The 18,520-nt window shown below is 45.5% G+C and overlaps 1 protein-coding gene across 1 annotated transcript in view; it reads right to left on the bottom strand.

Annotated features, from left to right (window-relative positions):
* Positions 1-18,520, bottom strand: part of bnip2 (BCL2 interacting protein 2) — a 67,939-nt gene that overhangs the window by 27,242 nt on the left and 22,177 nt on the right. Inside the window, exons 4-6 of the mRNA XM_031832865.1 lie at positions 12,576-12,770; positions 3,878-4,060; positions 3,559-3,661 (exon numbers count right to left, since the gene is read on the bottom strand). Coding sequence (XP_031688725.1) covers positions 3,559-3,661; positions 3,878-4,060; positions 12,576-12,770 — 481 coding nt within the window. The remainder of the gene's footprint in view (positions 1-3,558; positions 3,662-3,877; positions 4,061-12,575; positions 12,771-18,520) is intronic.

The following is an 18,520-nucleotide window of genomic DNA, read 5'->3' as shown; positions in this document are numbered from 1 at the left end:
CCAGCCCGTGGTCACTGCCTTCATAGCTAAGCCTAATAATAGCCAGCCGGTGGTCACTGCCTTCATAGGCCTACATAGCTAAGCCTAATAATAGCCAGCCGGTGGTCACTGCCTTCATAGGCCTGCATAGCTAAGCCTAATAATAGCCAGCCGGTGGTCACTGCCTTCATAGCTAAGCCTAATAGCCAGCCCGTGGTCACTGCCTGCATAGCTAAGCCTAATAGCCAGCCCGTGGTCACTGCCTTCATAGGCCTGCATAGATAAGCCTAATAATAGCCAGCCGGTGGTCACTGCCTTCATAGCTAAGCCTGATAATAGCCAGCCGGTGGTCACTGCCTTCATAGGCCTGCATAGCTAAGCCTGATAATAGCCAGCCGGTGGTCACTGCCTTCATAGGCCTACATAGCTAAGCCTGATAATAGCCAGCCGGTGGTCACTGCCTTCATAGGCCTACATAGCTAAGCCTGATAATAGCCAGCCGGTGGTCACTGCCTTCATAGGAATGCATAGCTAAGCCTAATAATAGCCAGCCGGTGGTCACTGCCTTCATAGCTAAGCCTGATAATAGCCAGCCGGTGGTCACTGCCTTCATAGCTAAGCCTAATAATAGCCAGCCGGTGGTCACTGCCTTCATAGCTAAGCCTAATAATAGCCAGCCGGTGGTCACTGCCTTCATAGCTAAGCCTGATAATAGCCAGCCGGTGGTCACTGCCTTCATAGCTAAGCCTGATAATAGCCAGCCGGTGGTCACTGCCTTCATAGGCCTGCATAGCTAAGCCTAATAATAGCCAGCCGGTGGTCACTGCCTTCATAGGCCTGCATAGCTAAGCCTGATAATAGCCAGCCGGTGGTCACTGCCTTCATAGGCCTGCATAGATAAGCCTGATAATAGCCAGCCGGTGGTCACTGCCTTCATAGGCCTGCATAGCTAAGCCTGATAATAGCCAGCCGGTGGTCACTGCCTTCATAGGCCTGCATAGCTAAGCCTGATAATAGCCAGCCGGTGGTCACTGCCTTCATAGGCCTGCATAGCTAAGCCTAATAATAGCCAGCCGGTGGTCACTGCCTTCATAGGCCTGCATAGATAAGCCTAATAATAGCCAGCCGGTGGTCACTGCCTTCATAGGCCTACATAGCTAAGCCTAATAATAGCCAGCCGGTGGTCACTGCCTTCATAGGCCTGCATAGCTAAGCCTAATAATAGCCAGCCGGTGGTCACTGCCTTCATAGCTAAGCCTAATAGCCAGCCCGTGGTCACTGCCTGCATAGCTAAGCCTAATAGCCAGCCCGTGGTCACTGCCTTCATAGGCCTGCATAGATAAGCCTAATAATAGCCAGCCGGTGGTCACTGCCTTCATAGGCCTACATAGCTAAGCCTAATAATAGCCAGCCGGTGGTCACTGCCTTCATAGGCCTGCATAGCTAAGCCTAATAATAGCCAGCCGGTGGTCACTGCCTGCATAGCTAAGCCTAATAGCCAGCCCGTGGTCACTGCCTGCATAGCTAAGCCTAATAATAGCCAGCCGGTGGTCACTGCCTTCATAGCTAAGCCTGATAATAGCCAGCCGGTGGTCACTGCCTGCATAGGCCTGCATAGCTAAGCCTAATAGCCAGCCGGTGGTCACTGCCTTCATAGCTAAGCCTGATAATAGCCAGCCGGTGGTCACTGCCTTCATAGGCCTGCATAGCTAAGCCTAATAATAGCCAGCCGGTGGTCACTGCCTTCATAGGCCTGCATAGCTAAGCCTAATAGCCAGCCGGTGGTCACTGCCTTCATAGCTAAGCCTGATAATAGCCAGCCGGTGGTCACTGCCTTCATAGGCCTGCATAGCTAAGCCTAATAATAGCCAGCCGGTGGTCACTGCCTTCATAGGCCTGCATAGCTAAGCCTGATAATAGCCAGCCGGTGGTCACTGCCTTCATAGGCCTTCATAGCTAAGCCTGATAATAGCCAGCCGGTGGTCACTGCCTTCATAGGCCTGCATAGCTAAGCCTAATAATAGCCAGCCGGTGGTCACTGCCTTCATAGGCCTTCATAGCTAAGCCTGATAATAGCCAGCCGGTGGTCACTGCCTTCATAGGCCTGCATAGCTAAGCCTGATAATAGCCAGCCCGTGGTCACTGCCTGCATAGCTAAGCCTAATAATAGCCAGCCGGTGGTCACTGCCTTCATAGGCCTTCATAGCTAAGCCTGATAATAGCCAGCCGGTGGTCACTGCCTGCATAGGCCTGCATAGCTAAGCCTAATAGCCAGCCGGTGGTCACTGCCTTCATAGCTAAGCCTGATAATAGCCAGCCGGTGGTCACTGCCTTCATAGGCCTGCATAGCTAAGCCTAATAATAGCCAGCCGGTGGTCACTGCCTTCATAGGCCTGCATAGCTAAGCCTAATAGCCAGCCGGTGGTCACTGCCTTCATAGCTAAGCCTAATAATAGCCAGCCGGTGGTCACTGCCTTCATAGCTAAGCCTAATAGCCAGCCGGTGGTCACTGCCTTCATAGGCCTGCATAGCTAAGCCTAATAGCCAGCCGGTGGTCACTGCCTTCATAGGCCTGCATAGCTAAGCCTAATAATAGCCAGCCGGTGGTCACTGCCTTCATAGCTAAGCCTGATAATAGCCAGCCGGTGGTCACTGCCTTCATAGGCCTGCATAGCTAAGCCTGATAATAGCCAGCCGGTGGTCACTGCCTTCATAGGCCTACATAGCTAAGCCTGATAATAGCCAGCCGGTGGTCACTGCCTTCATAGGCCTACATAGCTAAGCCTGATAATAGCCAGCCGGTGGTCACTGCCTTCATAGGAATGCATAGCTAAGCCTAATAATAGCCAGCCGGTGGTCACTGCCTTCATAGCTAAGCCTGATAATAGCCAGCCGGTGGTCACTGCCTTCATAGCTAAGCCTGATAATAGCCAGCCGGTGGTCACTGCCTTCATAGCTAAGCCTAATAATAGCCAGCCGGTGGTCACTGCCTTCATAGGCCTGCATAGCTAAGCCTAATAGCCAGCCGGTGGTCACTGCCTTCATAGCTAAGCCTGATAATAGCCAGCCGGTGGTCACTGCCTTCATAGGCCTGCATAGCTAAGCCTAATAATAGCCAGCCGGTGGTCACTGCCTGCATAGCTAAGCCTAATAATAGCCAGCCGGTGGTCACTGCCTTCATAGGCCTGCATAGCTAAGCCTAATAGCCAGCCGGTGGTCACTGCCTTCATAGCTAAGCCTGATAATAGCCAGCCGGTGGTCACTGCCTTCATAGGCCTGCATAGCTAAGCCTAATAATAGCCAGCCGGTGGTCACTGCCTGCATAGCTAAGCCTAATAATAGCCAGCCGGTGGTCACTGCCTTCATAGCGAGGCCTAATAATAGCCAGCCGGTGGTAACTGCCTAAAATATAAAAATACCAGGTTACTCAGGAGAAAAGTGATTTATTCCCGGGATTGAACATTTGTAAAATAGTGGGAAAATATTAAATATATTTTCAGCATTGGTGTCCAAAAATCAATGCATGTCAATATTCCGTTTCACAGGGTTTGCACCAGGGTTTACACCAGTAGGACTCACTTGAAGAGGTTGTCCATGATGTAGCGGTAGTTGGGTTGGTTGCTCTCAGGCATGTAACACACGGCAAACACTATGATGGCATTCAGGCCATCTCCATAGTAACCTGGAACACATCACAGAGGTTCAAACACGCCACAACACAACCTGCTCTGCATGGGGCATTGTTACTGTAAAAATGTTTTTTTTAAATATTATTGGTCCAATACCCTCTTGTAGGACTAGGGTTATGTGTTAGGGTCTGGGGTCAGGGGTTACCTCCGTGATTGATAACCCAAGTCCTACAAGAGGGTCATGAGTTAGGGTCTGGGTCAGGGGTTACCTCCGTGGTTGATGACCCTCTTGTAGGGTTCTATTGCCTTCATGTCGACTTTGTGTTCCTGGTCTCCTATACGGAACACTCTCCAACGCCGCCCCTCCTCCCGCTCCTCGGAGGCCGAGTACACCTGGACCGACTCCACCCCCTTCTGCAGAACCTCAGTGGTCTTGGGCTTCGGCAGGTCATCTGAGAAGAGGTTCTTTTTAACTCTTTTCCTACCTTCCCTTTATCCAATAACACTCCATTTCTATTTGAAATGCTTCGTATTGTGGGGAATTATGACATGCTGAGTTCAACAAATAACCATTTAAATATAATATATGCCCCTGATCAACAGTAATGGCCAATCAGACGAACGATTCAGACAGTGATCATACGAATGGTACATCAAACATGCAACAATCAAAACGGAGGAATAATATGGAGAATTTGGTCTTCACATTGTGGACAGACAATGACATGGCATTGGCACTCAACACTCAAGAAACACCTCACTACAGAATAGACTGCCTTTTATTTAAGTCTAAGCCCTGTCTAAAGCGGGGCTATATGAAACATAAAAAAATTATATAATTTACCCTTACCCTATTAGCCCATACAAACACATTGAGTAACAGATTCACTACATGGAACAACATAGTCCACCATAAAACATCTAAAGGAGGTTTGTTCTGAAGTATCTGTCCTATATCTGAGTGATACAAGAAAGATCAGGAAACATGTATTTTTTACATGTATTTACCCCTTACTTTTGTCACTAAAGTGTCTCCATATATACTTCCATAAATTATTTTGACTGGTACCAGAGGACCTTCAGTCGAGTCTTGTGAGACCTGAGGGCGTCCTAGAGCAAAACATGTACGCGTTCATGAGCGCCTCACCTTTCCACAGAAGGGTCATAGTGGTTTGTAGGCCAAATCGTTCGGCCGCTACAGACGATTTGGTGAGAAGACCCATTTTGGGGATGTCACAGTCTGACAAACACAGATCTGTCACTGCAAATGCAGAAGTGTTACATAGGCATATGCGGTGGATTGAGATGCATCCAATGCTAAACAAATCACTTGCTTAAACTGACTGATTTTAACGGGATTAGATTTATGCAGGCATCTACCTTAGGGGGTTAAACATCCGTCCTAGTACCAGGATGCAACAGCATTCCAAAACGGCACCTGTTTTCCTTTTAATATGTCACATCATAGAAACATAGCTAAATAAGAACAAGAACATGCTTGTACATGACCAACAATGTACACAAAAATGACTCAAAACAGAAGAAACATCCCTTGATTTGTTCACGGTAAAACAGAAGAAATATCCCTTGATTTGTTCACGGCAAAACAGAAGAAATATCCCTTGATTTGTTCACGGTAAAACAGAAGAAATATCCCTTGATTTGTTCACATAGTTGATGCAAAGAAGCAAAAGTATATTTGGTTGATTGACCAGGCAGTATGTCCATGAGACCTTACCACACTTGTTGTTGACCTGGGAACTGTTGCCAAGACAACAAGGGTAACAGTCCTTCCAGATGACAGAGGCCGGCAGCAGAGCGGAAACACAGAAACAACACAACACCATTTAAACCTGAACCATTTAACTACAGTTAACTGGCCCCATACAACTGTCAGGGTTAGGTTCAACCATTTAAACCTTATTGGACTTAACTGGCCACAGAACTATTCAATCAGGCTTAGTGGAGTCAGCTCCTAGGACAGACCAGTGTCCTGTCCTGGTTTATGTCCCCAGGCAGTTAGCTGGATAGGTTTATGTACCCAGGCAGTTAAACCTATCCAGCTAACTGCCTGGGTACATAAACCTATCCAGCTATGTACCTAGGCAGTTAGCTGGATAGGTTTACAGTGGGGAGAACAAGTATTTGATACAAAGCATGTAGAGGTCTGTAATTTTTTTATCATAGGTACAGTTCCACTGAGGGAGAACTTCACTGAGACTCACACACTACTACTATTTTCCCAGGTTAGGACATACAAAGTTGATTTACTGTTTAACAGATTTATTTACTTTTAATTGAGGCGAGCGAGCAATTTTTTATATTTTTTAAGCATTATAAAAAATTAAAAAATGTGGACCCCTTGTAAAAATTGTAAATATGAATTTGTTCTTTAACTGACTTGCCTAGTTAAATAAAGGTTAAATAAATACATAAAAATAATCATTATCGTGCTGAAACATGAGGTGATGGAGGTGGATGAATGGCACGACAATGGGCCTCAGGGTCGCCACGGTATCTCTGTTCATTCATTATCATGCTGAAACATGAGGTGATGGAGGTGGATGAATGGCACGACAATGGGCCTCAGTGTCGCCACGGTATCTCTGTTCATTCATTATCATGCTGAAACATGAGGTGATGGAGGTGGATGAATGGCACGACAATGGGCCTCAGGGTCGCCACGGTATCTCTGTTCATTCAAATTGCCATCGTTAAAATTCAATTGTGTTAGTTGTCCGTAGCTTATGCCTGCCCATACCATAACCCCACAGCCACCATGGGGGTACTCTGTTCAAATCGTTGACATCAGCAAGCCTACACGACGACATCTGCCCGGTAGAGTTGAGAACAGTTTATGAATTGGGTGGCTGGAGTCTAACAATTTTTAGGGCCATCCTCTGACACAGCCTGGTATAGAGGTCCTGGATGGCAGGAAGCTTGGCCCCAGTGATGTACTGGGCCGTACTCACTACCCTCTGAAGCACCTTCTGGTCGGATGCCGAGCAGTTGCCATACCAGGCAGCCAGTCAAGATGCTCATGATGGTGCAGCTGTAGAACTTTGAGGATCTGAGGGTCCATACCAAATCTTTTCAGCATCCTGGGGGGGAAGAGGAGTTGTCGTGCCCTCTTCACAACTGTGTCTGTCTGCTTGGACCATGGTAGATCCTTAGTGATGTGGACACAGAGGAACTTGAAGCTCTCAACCCGCTCCATTACAGCCTCGCCAATGTGAAAGGGGGCGTGTTTGGCCCTCCATTTCCTGTAGTCCACAATCATATCCTTTGTCTTGCTCACGTTGAGGAAGAGGTTGATGTTCTGGCACCACACTTCCAGGTCTCTGACCTCCTCCCTATAGGCTGTCTCATCATCATCGGTGGTCAAGCCCACCACCGTCGTGTCGTCTGCAAACTTAATGATGGTGTTGGGAGTCATGTGCGGCCAGGGAGTACAAGAAGGGACTGAGCACCCCCCCGAGAGGCACCCAAATGAAACGGCCAAATCCATTAATCTGAAAGCGTGTCCACATACTTTTGTATATATAGTGTACTTTGAACAAGGTTTCAGTTTCAATTAATCGAAAATGTGAAAAGGCAATCTGCATAAAGGCAAAAAGGGCATTTTGAAACAAGGGATGAGCTTTCCTTTAATCTACTTGTGTATAAGTGAAGCTTTTAGAGAGAGGTTTAGTGTTTTTATATTGAATAATCTCAACCCACCCAGTTCATATTCATTATATAGATAGGCAGGTTTAGCATCCCAGATAAAGTGAAACAAAATGGAGCTCATGATTTGAAAAGCAAATCAGTAGTAGGCAGTAAGTGGGTAAACCGGTAGGCAGTAAGTGGGTAAACCGATATGCGGTAGACAGTAAGTGGGTAAACCGATAGGCAGTAAGTGGGTAAACCGATATGCGGTAGGCAGTAAGTGGGTAAACCGGTAGGCAGTAAGTGGGTAAACCGGTAGGCAGTAAGTGGGTAAACCGGTAGGCAGTAAGTGGGTAAACCGGTAGGCAGTAAGTGGGTAAACCGGTATGCGGTAGGCAGTAAGTGGGTAAACCGGTAGGCAGTAAGTGGGTAAACCGGTAGGCTGTAAGTGGGTAAACCGATATGCGGTAGGCAGTAGGTGGGTAAACCGGTAGGCAGTAAGTGGGTAAACCGATATGCGGTAGGCAGTAAGTGGGTAAACCGATATGCGGTAGACAGTAAGTGGGTAAACCGATAGGCAGTAAGTGGGTAAACCGATATGCGGTAGGCAGTAAGTGGGTAAACCGGTAGGCAGTAAGTGGGTAAACCGGTAGGCAGTAAGTGGGTAAACCGGTAGGCAGTAAGTGGGTAAACCGGTAGGCAGTAAGTGGGTAAACCGGTATGCGGTAGGCAGTAAGTGGGTAAACCGGTAGGCAGTAAGTGGGTAAACCGGTAGACAGTAAGTGGGTAAACCGGTAGGCTGTAAGTGGGTAAACCGATATGCGGTAGGCAGTAGGTGGGTAAACCGGTAGGCAGTAAGTGGGTAAACCGATATGCGGTAGGCAGTAAGTGGGTAAACCGGTAGGCAGTAAGTGGGTAAACCGGTAGGCAGTAAGTGGGTAAACCGGTAGGCAGTAAGTGGGTAAACCGGTAGGCAGTAAGTGGGTAAACCGGTATGCGGTAGGCAGTAAGTGGGTAAACCGGTAGGCAGTAAGTGGGTAAACCGGTAGACAGTAAGTGGGTAAACCGGTAGGCTGTAAGTGGGTAAACCGATATGCGGTAGGCAGTAGGTGGGTAAACCGGTAGGCAGTAAGTGGGTAAACCGATATGCGGTAGGCAGTAAGTGGGTAAACCGGTAGGCAGTAAGTGGGTAAACCGGTAGGCAGTAAGTGGGTAAACCGATATGTGGTAGGCAGTAAGTGGGTAAACCGATATGCGGTAGGCAGTAAGTGGGTAAACCGGTAGGCAGTAAGTGGGTAAACCGGTAGGCAGTAAGTGGGTAAACCGATATGCGGTAGGCAGTAAGTGGGTAAACCGGTAGGCAGTAAGTGGGTAAACCGGTAGGCAGTAAGTGGGTAAACCGGTAGGCAGTAAGTGGGTAAACCGGTAGGCAGTAAGTGGGTAAACCGGTAGGCAGTAAGTGGGTAAACCGGTAGGCAGTAAGTGGGTAAACCGGTAGGCAGTAAGTGGGTAAACCGGTAGGCAGTAAGTGGGTAAACCGATATGCGGTAGGCAGTAAGTGGGTAGACCGATATGCGGTAGGCAGTAAGTGGGTAAACCGATATGCGGTAGGCAGTAAGTGGGTAAACCGATATGACTAAGGAGTTAATCGGTATAATTGTTCTATAAATAAACCGGTATTTACCTCTCCGTGGTTGCAGGAGGTCTATTTTTACTAGCTCATTTATATATATATTTTGCAGTGGTGTAAAGTACTTAAGTAAAAATACTTTAAACTACTACTTAAGTAGTGTTTTGGGGTATGTGTACTTTACTATTTATAGTTTTGACTACATTCCTAAGGAAATTATGTACTTTTTACTCCATACATGTTACCTGACACCCAAAAATACTCAATACATTTTGAATGCTTAGCAGGACAGGAAAATGGACTGATTCACGGACTTATCAAGGCAACACACGGTCTACCCTTCTGCTTGGCGGATTCACTAAACACAAAGGCATCTTTTGTCAATGATGTCTGAGTGTTGGAGTGTGCCCCTGGCTATCCACACATTTTAAAAACAAGAAAAATCTGCTTTACTTTTGATACTTAAGTATATTTTAGCAATTACATTTACTTTTGATAAAGTATACTTAGAACCGAATACTTTTAGACTTACTCAAGTAGTATTTTACTGGGTGACTTTCACTTGAGAAACTTTCTATTAAAAAGGTATGTAATACTTTTACTCAAGTATGACAATTGAGTACTTTTTCCACCACTGATCTTTTGGGATATGATTATCAAGTACAGTGCATTCAGAAAGTATTCAGACCCCTTGACGTTTTCCACATTGTTATGTTACAGCCTTATTCAAATTATATATTTTTAAACTCAATTTACACAGAATACCCCCATAAAGACAAAGCGAAAACAGGTTTTATGACATTTTTGGAAATGTATTAATAAAAATCCCGAAATATCTTACTTATAAGTATTCAGTATCCCTTTGCCATGAGACTTGAAATTGAGCTCAGGTGCATCGTTTCCATTGATCATCCTTGAGATGTTTCTACAACTGGATTGGAGTCCACCTGTGGTAAATTCAATTGATTGGACATGATTTGGAAAGGCACACACCTGTCTATATAAAGGTACCACAGTTGACAGTGTATGTCAGAGCAAAAACCAAGCCATGAGGTCGAAGGAATTGACCGTAGAGCTCCGAGACAGGATTCTGTTGAGGCACAGATCTGGGGAAGGGTACCAAGAACACTGTGGCCTCCATCATTCTTAAATGGAAGAAGTTTAGAAGCACCAAGACTCTTCCTTGAGCTGGCCACCCGGACAAACTGAGCAATTGGGGGAGAAGGGCCTTGGTCAGGGAGGTGACCAAGAATCCGATGGTAACTCTGTGGAGATGGGAGAACCTTCCAGAGGGACAACCATCTCTGCAGCACTCCACCAATCAGGCCTTTATGGAAGAGTGGCAAGACGGAAGTCACTCCTCAGTAAAAGGCACATGACAGCCCGCTTGGAGTTTGCCAAAAGGCATCTAAACGACTCTCAGACCATGAGAAACAAGTTTCTCTGGTCTGATTAAACCAAGATTGAACTCTTTGACCTGAATGCCAAGTGTCACATGGTGGTGGCAGCTTCATGCTGTGGGGATGTTTCTCAGCGGCAGGGACTGGGAGACTAGTCAGGATTGAGGGAAAGATGAAGAGAGCAAAGTTCAGAAAGATCCTTGATGAAAACTGTCTCCAGAGCACTCAGGATCTCTGGGGTGGGGCGAAGGTTCACCTTCAACAGAACAACGACACTAAGCACACAGCCAAGACAATGCAGGAATGGCTTCAGGACAAGTCCCTGAATGTCCTTGAGTGGCCCAGCCAGAGCCTGGACTTGAAACCGATCGGACATCTCTGGAGACCTGAAAATAACTGTGCAGCAACGCTCCCCATCCAACCTGACAGAGCTTGAGATGATCTGCAAGGAAGTATGGGAGAAACTTCCCAAATACAGGTGTGCTAAGCTTGTAGCGTCATACCAAAGAAGACTTGAGGCTGTAATCACTGTCAAAGGTGCTTCAACAAAAGTACAGAGTAAAGGGTCTTGATACTTATGTAAATGTAATAAAATACATATATATATATATATATATATATATATATATATATATATATATATATATATATATATATATATATATATATATATATATATATATATATATATATATATATATATATATATATATATATATACACACATTTTAGAATAATACTAACTTTCCGAATGCAGTGTAATGTCTACTTCACCGTCAGCCCATTTTATAGGTAAACTGCAGGGTAATGTAAAAGATCCAATACGTAATACGGTAAACTTATCTTAATTAGGTTTTAGTCCAGAGAGACCAGAAAAGTGAACTAGATCTTAAACGAGACATTGCAGGGATCTAGCTTGGGGACTTAACATAACACGAGTCATCGGCATACATGTACACCTTTCTATAAGCCAAAAGAACAGAGGGTAGAGGCGATTTATTCACTCGCCGCGCAGTTGTCTCATCAAGGTTACCGCGCACCGGCCTCTATAGCGCCGCCTTCTCCTTCTTCGAGTGTCGGGGATTTGGGCCTGGTCCGGGATAATCAATATGTGACCAGTTTCAACTAGGTGTATGACGTGGGTCACTACTTCATACGAGAGACATTTGAATGTCTTTAAAAAAAATCTAAATGCGTTTTTTTTTGCAGAAATTCTCAAACGTGAACTTTTAGGTGCCTTAATAACAAACCTGTATGCCATCAGTAAATATGAATAGAATTGTTCAATTACGAGCCTTGTTGGTGCAGCCACAGAAAAAGTCAACAACCTTGCTGCTAGCCATGAATGGCTGAGATAATGAGTGGGCTGGGCATGCCAAGAGAGGAGTCCGTGTTGGTCTGACATATAGCACGCTTCTGTCTATTTGAGCTGGTTAGTATGTGTAACATAGCTTTTTTATATATATATATATTTTAAAAATCTATATATTGTTTAGAAGAACTGCACTTTCTGGAGAACCGAGTTTGGAAATCTGAGGAATTAGAGTATGATGAGAAAACACGAGGATCTGGATTACATCTTCAAACTAAGGGCAACCATGGCTTATGGTGACAGCTGATGTATATGGGTAAGATGGTCTAGCTAGCTACATTTTCAGATATTACACAATTCTAATTTTGACAAAGTTGTTTCCTTTCCAAGTTAAAGTGTGCTGTTAGCTAGCTAGCTAACCTTAGTTGGCTGGCTCGCTAGCTAACGTTACGTGTATGATCTTATTATTCGTATCTCAGAGGCATTTGCTTGGCTAGTTAAAGCCTGATGTTAGCTAGCTACATTGAACCTGATTGGTTATGTAAGTAACCATTTCGGGTACGTTCGTAATTCAGTCATGTACTCAGATTTCAGAGCACTCTCGTCTGAGTGTGCCAGAGTGCAGAATAACTGATAACTGAATACCCATTAAATATGGCCAGTGTCAGTAAACCTCGGCAAAAAAGCGTTATTAAAATGTTGCCAGCAGCACAGTTAGTCACAAACGCCCTGGATAACATGAAAACAGCCTAACCAGCTCTGCTAGGGCAGGTAAAAATGGTCAGAGTGGGGTGTTCTCTCATTTGAGTCTAGCTATCTAGACAATTAGCTTGGGTGCTTGACTGCTGTTGGGAGGTCAGAACGTTCGGATCACCCCTACACAAAAAGGCCAGTGTTGGGTGGTACCATACTGGAGCATTCACATTATGTTACAAGTACCTAATGTTATACAAGTACATCATGTTACAGGTCCATACCTTCCCATTCAAACTCATTACTGTTGTCAGATGGTGTGTCTATATCATCCAGGTCTAGCTCTGTACTCTCCTCCTCCAGCTCATCAGACAGCAGAGATCCTTCACTCCGATCCAGAGTCAGGCTGATGTCTGGGGCAGCCAGCTTCTTCTTAGTCTTCTTACCACCACTCAGAGCAGAATAGCCCCCTGCAGAAGCTGGGAGGGGAGAGAAGTTAGATATAGGCTAGCCAAGATACCTTACCCCTCAGAAGCTAGAGAAAATATATACACATTACATAGCCTGCAGAAGCTGGGGAAAATAAACTCAGCAAAAAAAGAAACGTCCCCTTTTCAGGACCCTGTCTTTCAAAGAATTCACAAATCTTAATTGTAAAGGGTTTAACACCGTTTCCCATGCTTGTTCAATTAACCATAAACAATTAATAAACATGCACCTGTGGAACGGTCATTAAGACAATAACAGCTTACAGACAGCCTTTCTATTGACACACACACAAAAAGATGCCCAGGATCCCTGCTCTTCTGCGTGAACATGCCTTAGGCATGCTGCAAGGAGGCATGAGGACTGCAGATGTGGCCAGAGCAATAAACTGCAATATCCATACTGTGAGACGCCTAAGACAGCGCTACAGGGAGACAGGACGGACAGCAGATCGTCCTTGCCACGGCAGACCACATGTAACAACACCTGCACAGGATCAGTACATCCGAACATCACACCCGCGGGACAGGTACAGGATGGCAACAACACCTGCCTGAGTTACACCAAGAACGCACAATCCCTCCATCAGTGCTCCGACTGTCCGCAATAGGCTGGGAGAAGCTGGATTGAGGGGTTGTACGCCTGTTGTAAGGCAGGTCCTCACCAGACATCACCGGCAACTACGTCGCCTATGGGCACAAACCCACCGTCACTGACGGGTCGCGGTTTTGTCTCACCAGGGTTGATGGTCGGATTCGCGTTTATCGTCAAAGGAATGAGCGTTACACCGAGGCCTGTACTCCGGAGCGGGATCGATTTGGAGGTGGAGGGTCCGTCATGGTCTGGGGTGGTGTGTCACAGCATCATCGGACTGCGCTTGTTGTCATTGCAGGCAATCTCAACGCTGTGCGTTACAGGGAAGACATCCTCCTCCCTCATGTGGTACACTTCCTGCAGGCTCATACTGACATCACCCTCCAGCTTGACAATGCTACCAGCCATACAGCTCGTTCTGTGTATGATTTCCTGCAAGGTGGGAATGTCAGTCTTCTGGCATGGCCAGCGAAGAGCCCGGATCTCAATCCCATTGAGCACATCTGACACCTGTTGGATCAGAGGGTGAGGGCTAGGGTCATTTCCGCCAGAAATGTCTGGAACTTTCAAGTGCCTTGGTAGAAGAGTGGGGTAACATCTCACAGCAAGAACTGGGAAATCTGGTGCAGTCCATGAGGAGATGCACTGCAGTACTTAATGCAGCTGGTGGCCACACCAGATACTGACTGTTACTTTTGACCCCCCCCCCCCCCCCCCCTTTGTTCAGGGACACCTCATTCCATTTCTGTTAGTCACATGTCTGTGGAACTTGTTCAGTTTATGTCTCAGTTGTTGAATCTTGCTATGTTCATGTAAATATTTACAATGATTCAATGTATTATTTGATTACATAGCCTGCAGTAGCTGGAGATAAAATATACAATACGTGACCATAAGTATGTGGACACCTGCTGGTCAAACATCTCATTCCAAAATCATGGGCATCAATATGGAGTTGGTGCCCCTTTTGCTGCTATAACAGCCTCCACCCTCCTGGGAAGGCTTTCCACTAGATGTTGGAACATTGCTGCTATAACAGCCTCCACCCTCCTGGGAAGGCTTTCCACTAGATGTTGGAATATTGCTGCTATAACAGCCTCCACCCTCCTGGGAAGGCTTTCCACTAGATGTTGGAACATTGCTGCTATAACAGCCTCCACCCTCATGGGAAGGCTTTCCACTAGATGTTGGTACATTGCTGCTATAACAGCCTCCACCCTCCTGGGAAGGCTTTCCACTAGATGTTGGAACATTGCTGCTATTACAGCCTCCACCCTCATGGGAAGGCTTTCCACTAGATGTTGGTACATTGCTGCTATAACAGCCTCCACTCTTCTGGGAAGGCTTTCCACTAGATGTTGGAAAATTGCTGCGGGGACTTGCTTCCATTCAGCCACAAGAGCGTTAGTCAGGTTGGGCACTGAGTTGTTGGGCCTGCCTCGCAGTCAGCTTTCCAATTTATTCCAAAGGTGTTCGATGGGGTTGAGGTCAGGGCTCTGTGCAGGCCAGTCAAGTTATTACACACCAATCTCAACAAAAATATTTCTTCACATTTACAAACAGTCCATTTATATTTTCCAGCGGGGATATATATCTGGGTGAGTTTTTTTCCCTCGCCTGAGTAGCCTCGTTTCACTGCCAAAAATACAATGAAACCATCTAGTGTTCAGTGAAATAACAACACAATGCCAAATACAGGAAGCCTAGTCAAATAATTAACATCCAATCACATTAACCATTACTCTCTCGCAGGAATTCCACTAACGGCCTGCATGTAGCCAAACGTAGCTGCTGCTCATTCCATTTGCTCTAAAATTGATAAATGGTTAAAAATAAGTAAGGCTCGCATCCATCGAGACACATACCAGCTCTACTGGTACTACTGCTACTACCAGCAGTACGACACCTGCACCTATCGATGACAAGTTGTTCTGCTTCCACGAGCACATCCAATGCTAGCAAAAGTACTCTCACAACTCTTGAGCAGACATTTAAAAACACATGGCAATTCGAAAAATAAACCACAGGAGTTTTTTGAGCAATAATTAAGACGACTTTCGAGTAGTAAGACATGTATAAAAGCAACAGATATCATTAGTAAGAAGGGGCTAGAAGCGTTTTATATGATGAGCTACCGAGTGGCTAGGACACGCAATCCCCATACTATTGTGGAGGACTTAATTCTTCCTGCTGCCGAGAATATGGCAGGGGAAAAGGTCCAAAAAACTATACAGACAAACACTGTTCCACAACGCATCAGTGACATGGCAGGAGATGTTTTGAAACAATTAATGCTTCGCATACAAGCCAGTGAATTGGCAGGTCTGGCACAGCTCCTGGTATATGTCCATTACGTTTATGGGGGGTCAGTTAAGGAAGACATCCTCTTCTGCAAACCACAACAACAGGAGAGGATATTTTTTTACAGCTTTGTGACATCAAATGGACATTGGTGGTCAAGATGTGTTGGTATCTGTACTGATGGGGCAAAAGCCATGACAGGGAGACATAGTGGAGTGGTAACGTGTGTGCAAGCAGTTGCTCACAACGCCACTTGGGTACACTGCAGCATCCACCGAGAGCCTCTTGCTGCCAAGGGAATGCCTGACAGCTTGAAATACATTTTGGACACTACAGTGAAAATGGTTAACTTTGTTAAAGCAAGGTTTTTCTGCATTATGCACTGATATGGGCAGCGACCATGTAAGACTTTTACAGCATACAGAAGTGCGCTGGTTATCAAGGGGCAAAGTATTGACACGTATTTTGTAATTGAGAGACGAGCTTAAAGTTCTCTTTACTGACCATCATGTTCACTTGTCTGAGTACTTGATGATGACGAGTTTCTCACAGGACTGGCCTACCTGGGTGATGTTTTCTCTTGTCTGAGTACTTGATGATGACGAGTTTCTCACAGGACTGGCCTACCTGGGTGATGTTTTCACTTGTCTGAGTACTTGATACAAATACAATTTAAAAAAATACAGCAAGAGTCGCAGAATGAAGAAATAAAATAGTACTAAAATGTGTATTAGTTTCACCACTGTTGTTAGGGAAAACAATAACATTTCTCTTAACTCCCCGCCAATCAATACATGTCTAAGAATAAATGACGAGTTTCTCACAAGACTGGCCTATCTGGGCAATCACCTGAATGATCTGAATCTAGGATTACAGGGACTCTCCGCAACTATATTCAATGTGTAGGACAAAATTGAGGCTATGATTTAGAAGCTGGAGCTCGTTGTCTGCATTAACAAGGACAACACACAGGTCTTTCCAACAGTGTATGGTTTTTATGTGCAAATGAACTCAAGCTTACAGACATGTCAAATGTGATACAGCGAAGCACCTGAGCGAGTTGGGTGCACAATTACGCAGGTACTTTCCCAAAATGGATGACACAACAACTGGATTCATTATCCCTTTCCTGCCCTGCCTCCAGTACACTTACCGATATTTGAACAAGAGAGCCTCATCAAAATTGAAAACAAGTGGTTCTGTGAAAATTGAATTTAAATCAGAAGCCACTGCCAGATTTCTGGATTAGGCTGCGCTCAGAGTATCCTGCCTTGGCAGATCGTGCTGCTAAAACACTGATGCCCTTTGCAACCACATACCTATGGAGAGTGGATTCTCAGCCCTCACTAGCATGAAAACTAAATACAGGCACAGACTGTGTGGAAAATGATTTAAGACAGACTCTCTCCAATACAACCCAACATTGCAGAGTTATGTGCATCCTTTCAAGCACACCCTTCTCATTAACCTGTGGTGAGTTATTCACACCCTTCTCATTAACCTGTGGTGAGTTATTCACACCCTTCTCATTAACCTGTGGTGAGTTATTCACACCCTTCTCATTAACCTGTGGTGAGTTATTCACACCCTTCTCATTAACCTGTGGTGAGTTATTCACACCCTTCTCATTAACCTGTGGTGAGTTATTCACACCCTTCTCATTAACCTGTGGTGAGTTATTCACACCCTCCTCATTAACCTGTGGTGAGTTATTCACACCCTCCTCATTAACCTGTGGTGAGTTATTCACACCCTTCTCATTAACCTGTGGTGAGTTATTCACACCCTTCTCATTAACCTGTGGTGAGTTATTCACACCCTTCTCATTAACCTGTGGTGAGTTATTCACACCCTTCTCATTAACCTGTGGTGAGTTATTCACACCCTTCTCATTAACCTGTGGTGAGTTATTCACACCCTTCTCATTAACCTGTGGTGAGTTATTCACACCCTTCTCATTAACCTGTGGTGAGTTATTCACACCCTTCTCATTAACCTGTGGTGAGTTATTCACACCCTTCTCATTAACCTGTGGTGAGTTATTCACACCCTTCTCATTAACCTGTGGTGAGATATTCACACCCTTCTCATTAACCTGTGGTGAGATATTCACACCCTTCTCATTAACCTGTGGTGAGTTATTCACACCCTTCTCATTAACCTGTGGTGAGTTATTCACACCCTTCTCATTAACCTGTGGTGAGTTATTCACACCCTTCTCATTAACCTGTGGTGAGTTATTCACACCCTTCTCATTAACCTGTGGTGAGTTATTCACACCCTTCTCATTAACCTGTGGTGAGTTATTCACACCCTTCTCATTAACCTGTGGTGAGTTATTCACACCCTTCTCATTAACCTGTGGTGAGTTATTCACCATTTTCTATGAACAAATAGGGTTTTATATGTAAGATGGTTAAATAAAAAGCTAAATGATTGATTATATTATTATTTGTGAAATGGTCCTATAAGAGCTCTTTGTCACTTCCCACGAGCCGGGTTGTGACAAAAACTTGCTCATTCTTATGTTTAATAAATGTATTGTATAGTGTGTGTGTGGCAGGCTTACAATGACGGCAAACAACAACATTTGAGAGTGTGCTGACCCTGGTGCTAGAGGGGGTACAGCTGACCCTGGTGCTAGAGGGGGTACGGCTGACCCTGGTGCTAGAGGGGGTACAGCTGACCCTGGTGCTAGAGGGGGTACAGCTGACCCTGGTGCTAGAGGGGGTACAGCTGACCCTGGTGCTAGAGGGGGTACAGCTGACCCTGGTGCTAGAGGGGGTACAGCTGACCCTGGTGCTAGAGGGAGTACAGCTGACCCTGGTGCTAGAGGGAGTACAGCTGA

Source organism: Oncorhynchus kisutch, linkage group LG10 (genome assembly GCF_002021735.2).
Source record: "Oncorhynchus kisutch isolate 150728-3 linkage group LG10, Okis_V2, whole genome shotgun sequence".
Taxonomy (NCBI): Eukaryota; Metazoa; Chordata; class Actinopteri; order Salmoniformes; family Salmonidae; genus Oncorhynchus; species Oncorhynchus kisutch.
Note: the sequence above shows the minus strand (reverse complement) of the source record. Positions and strands in the feature narration are given on the sequence as shown.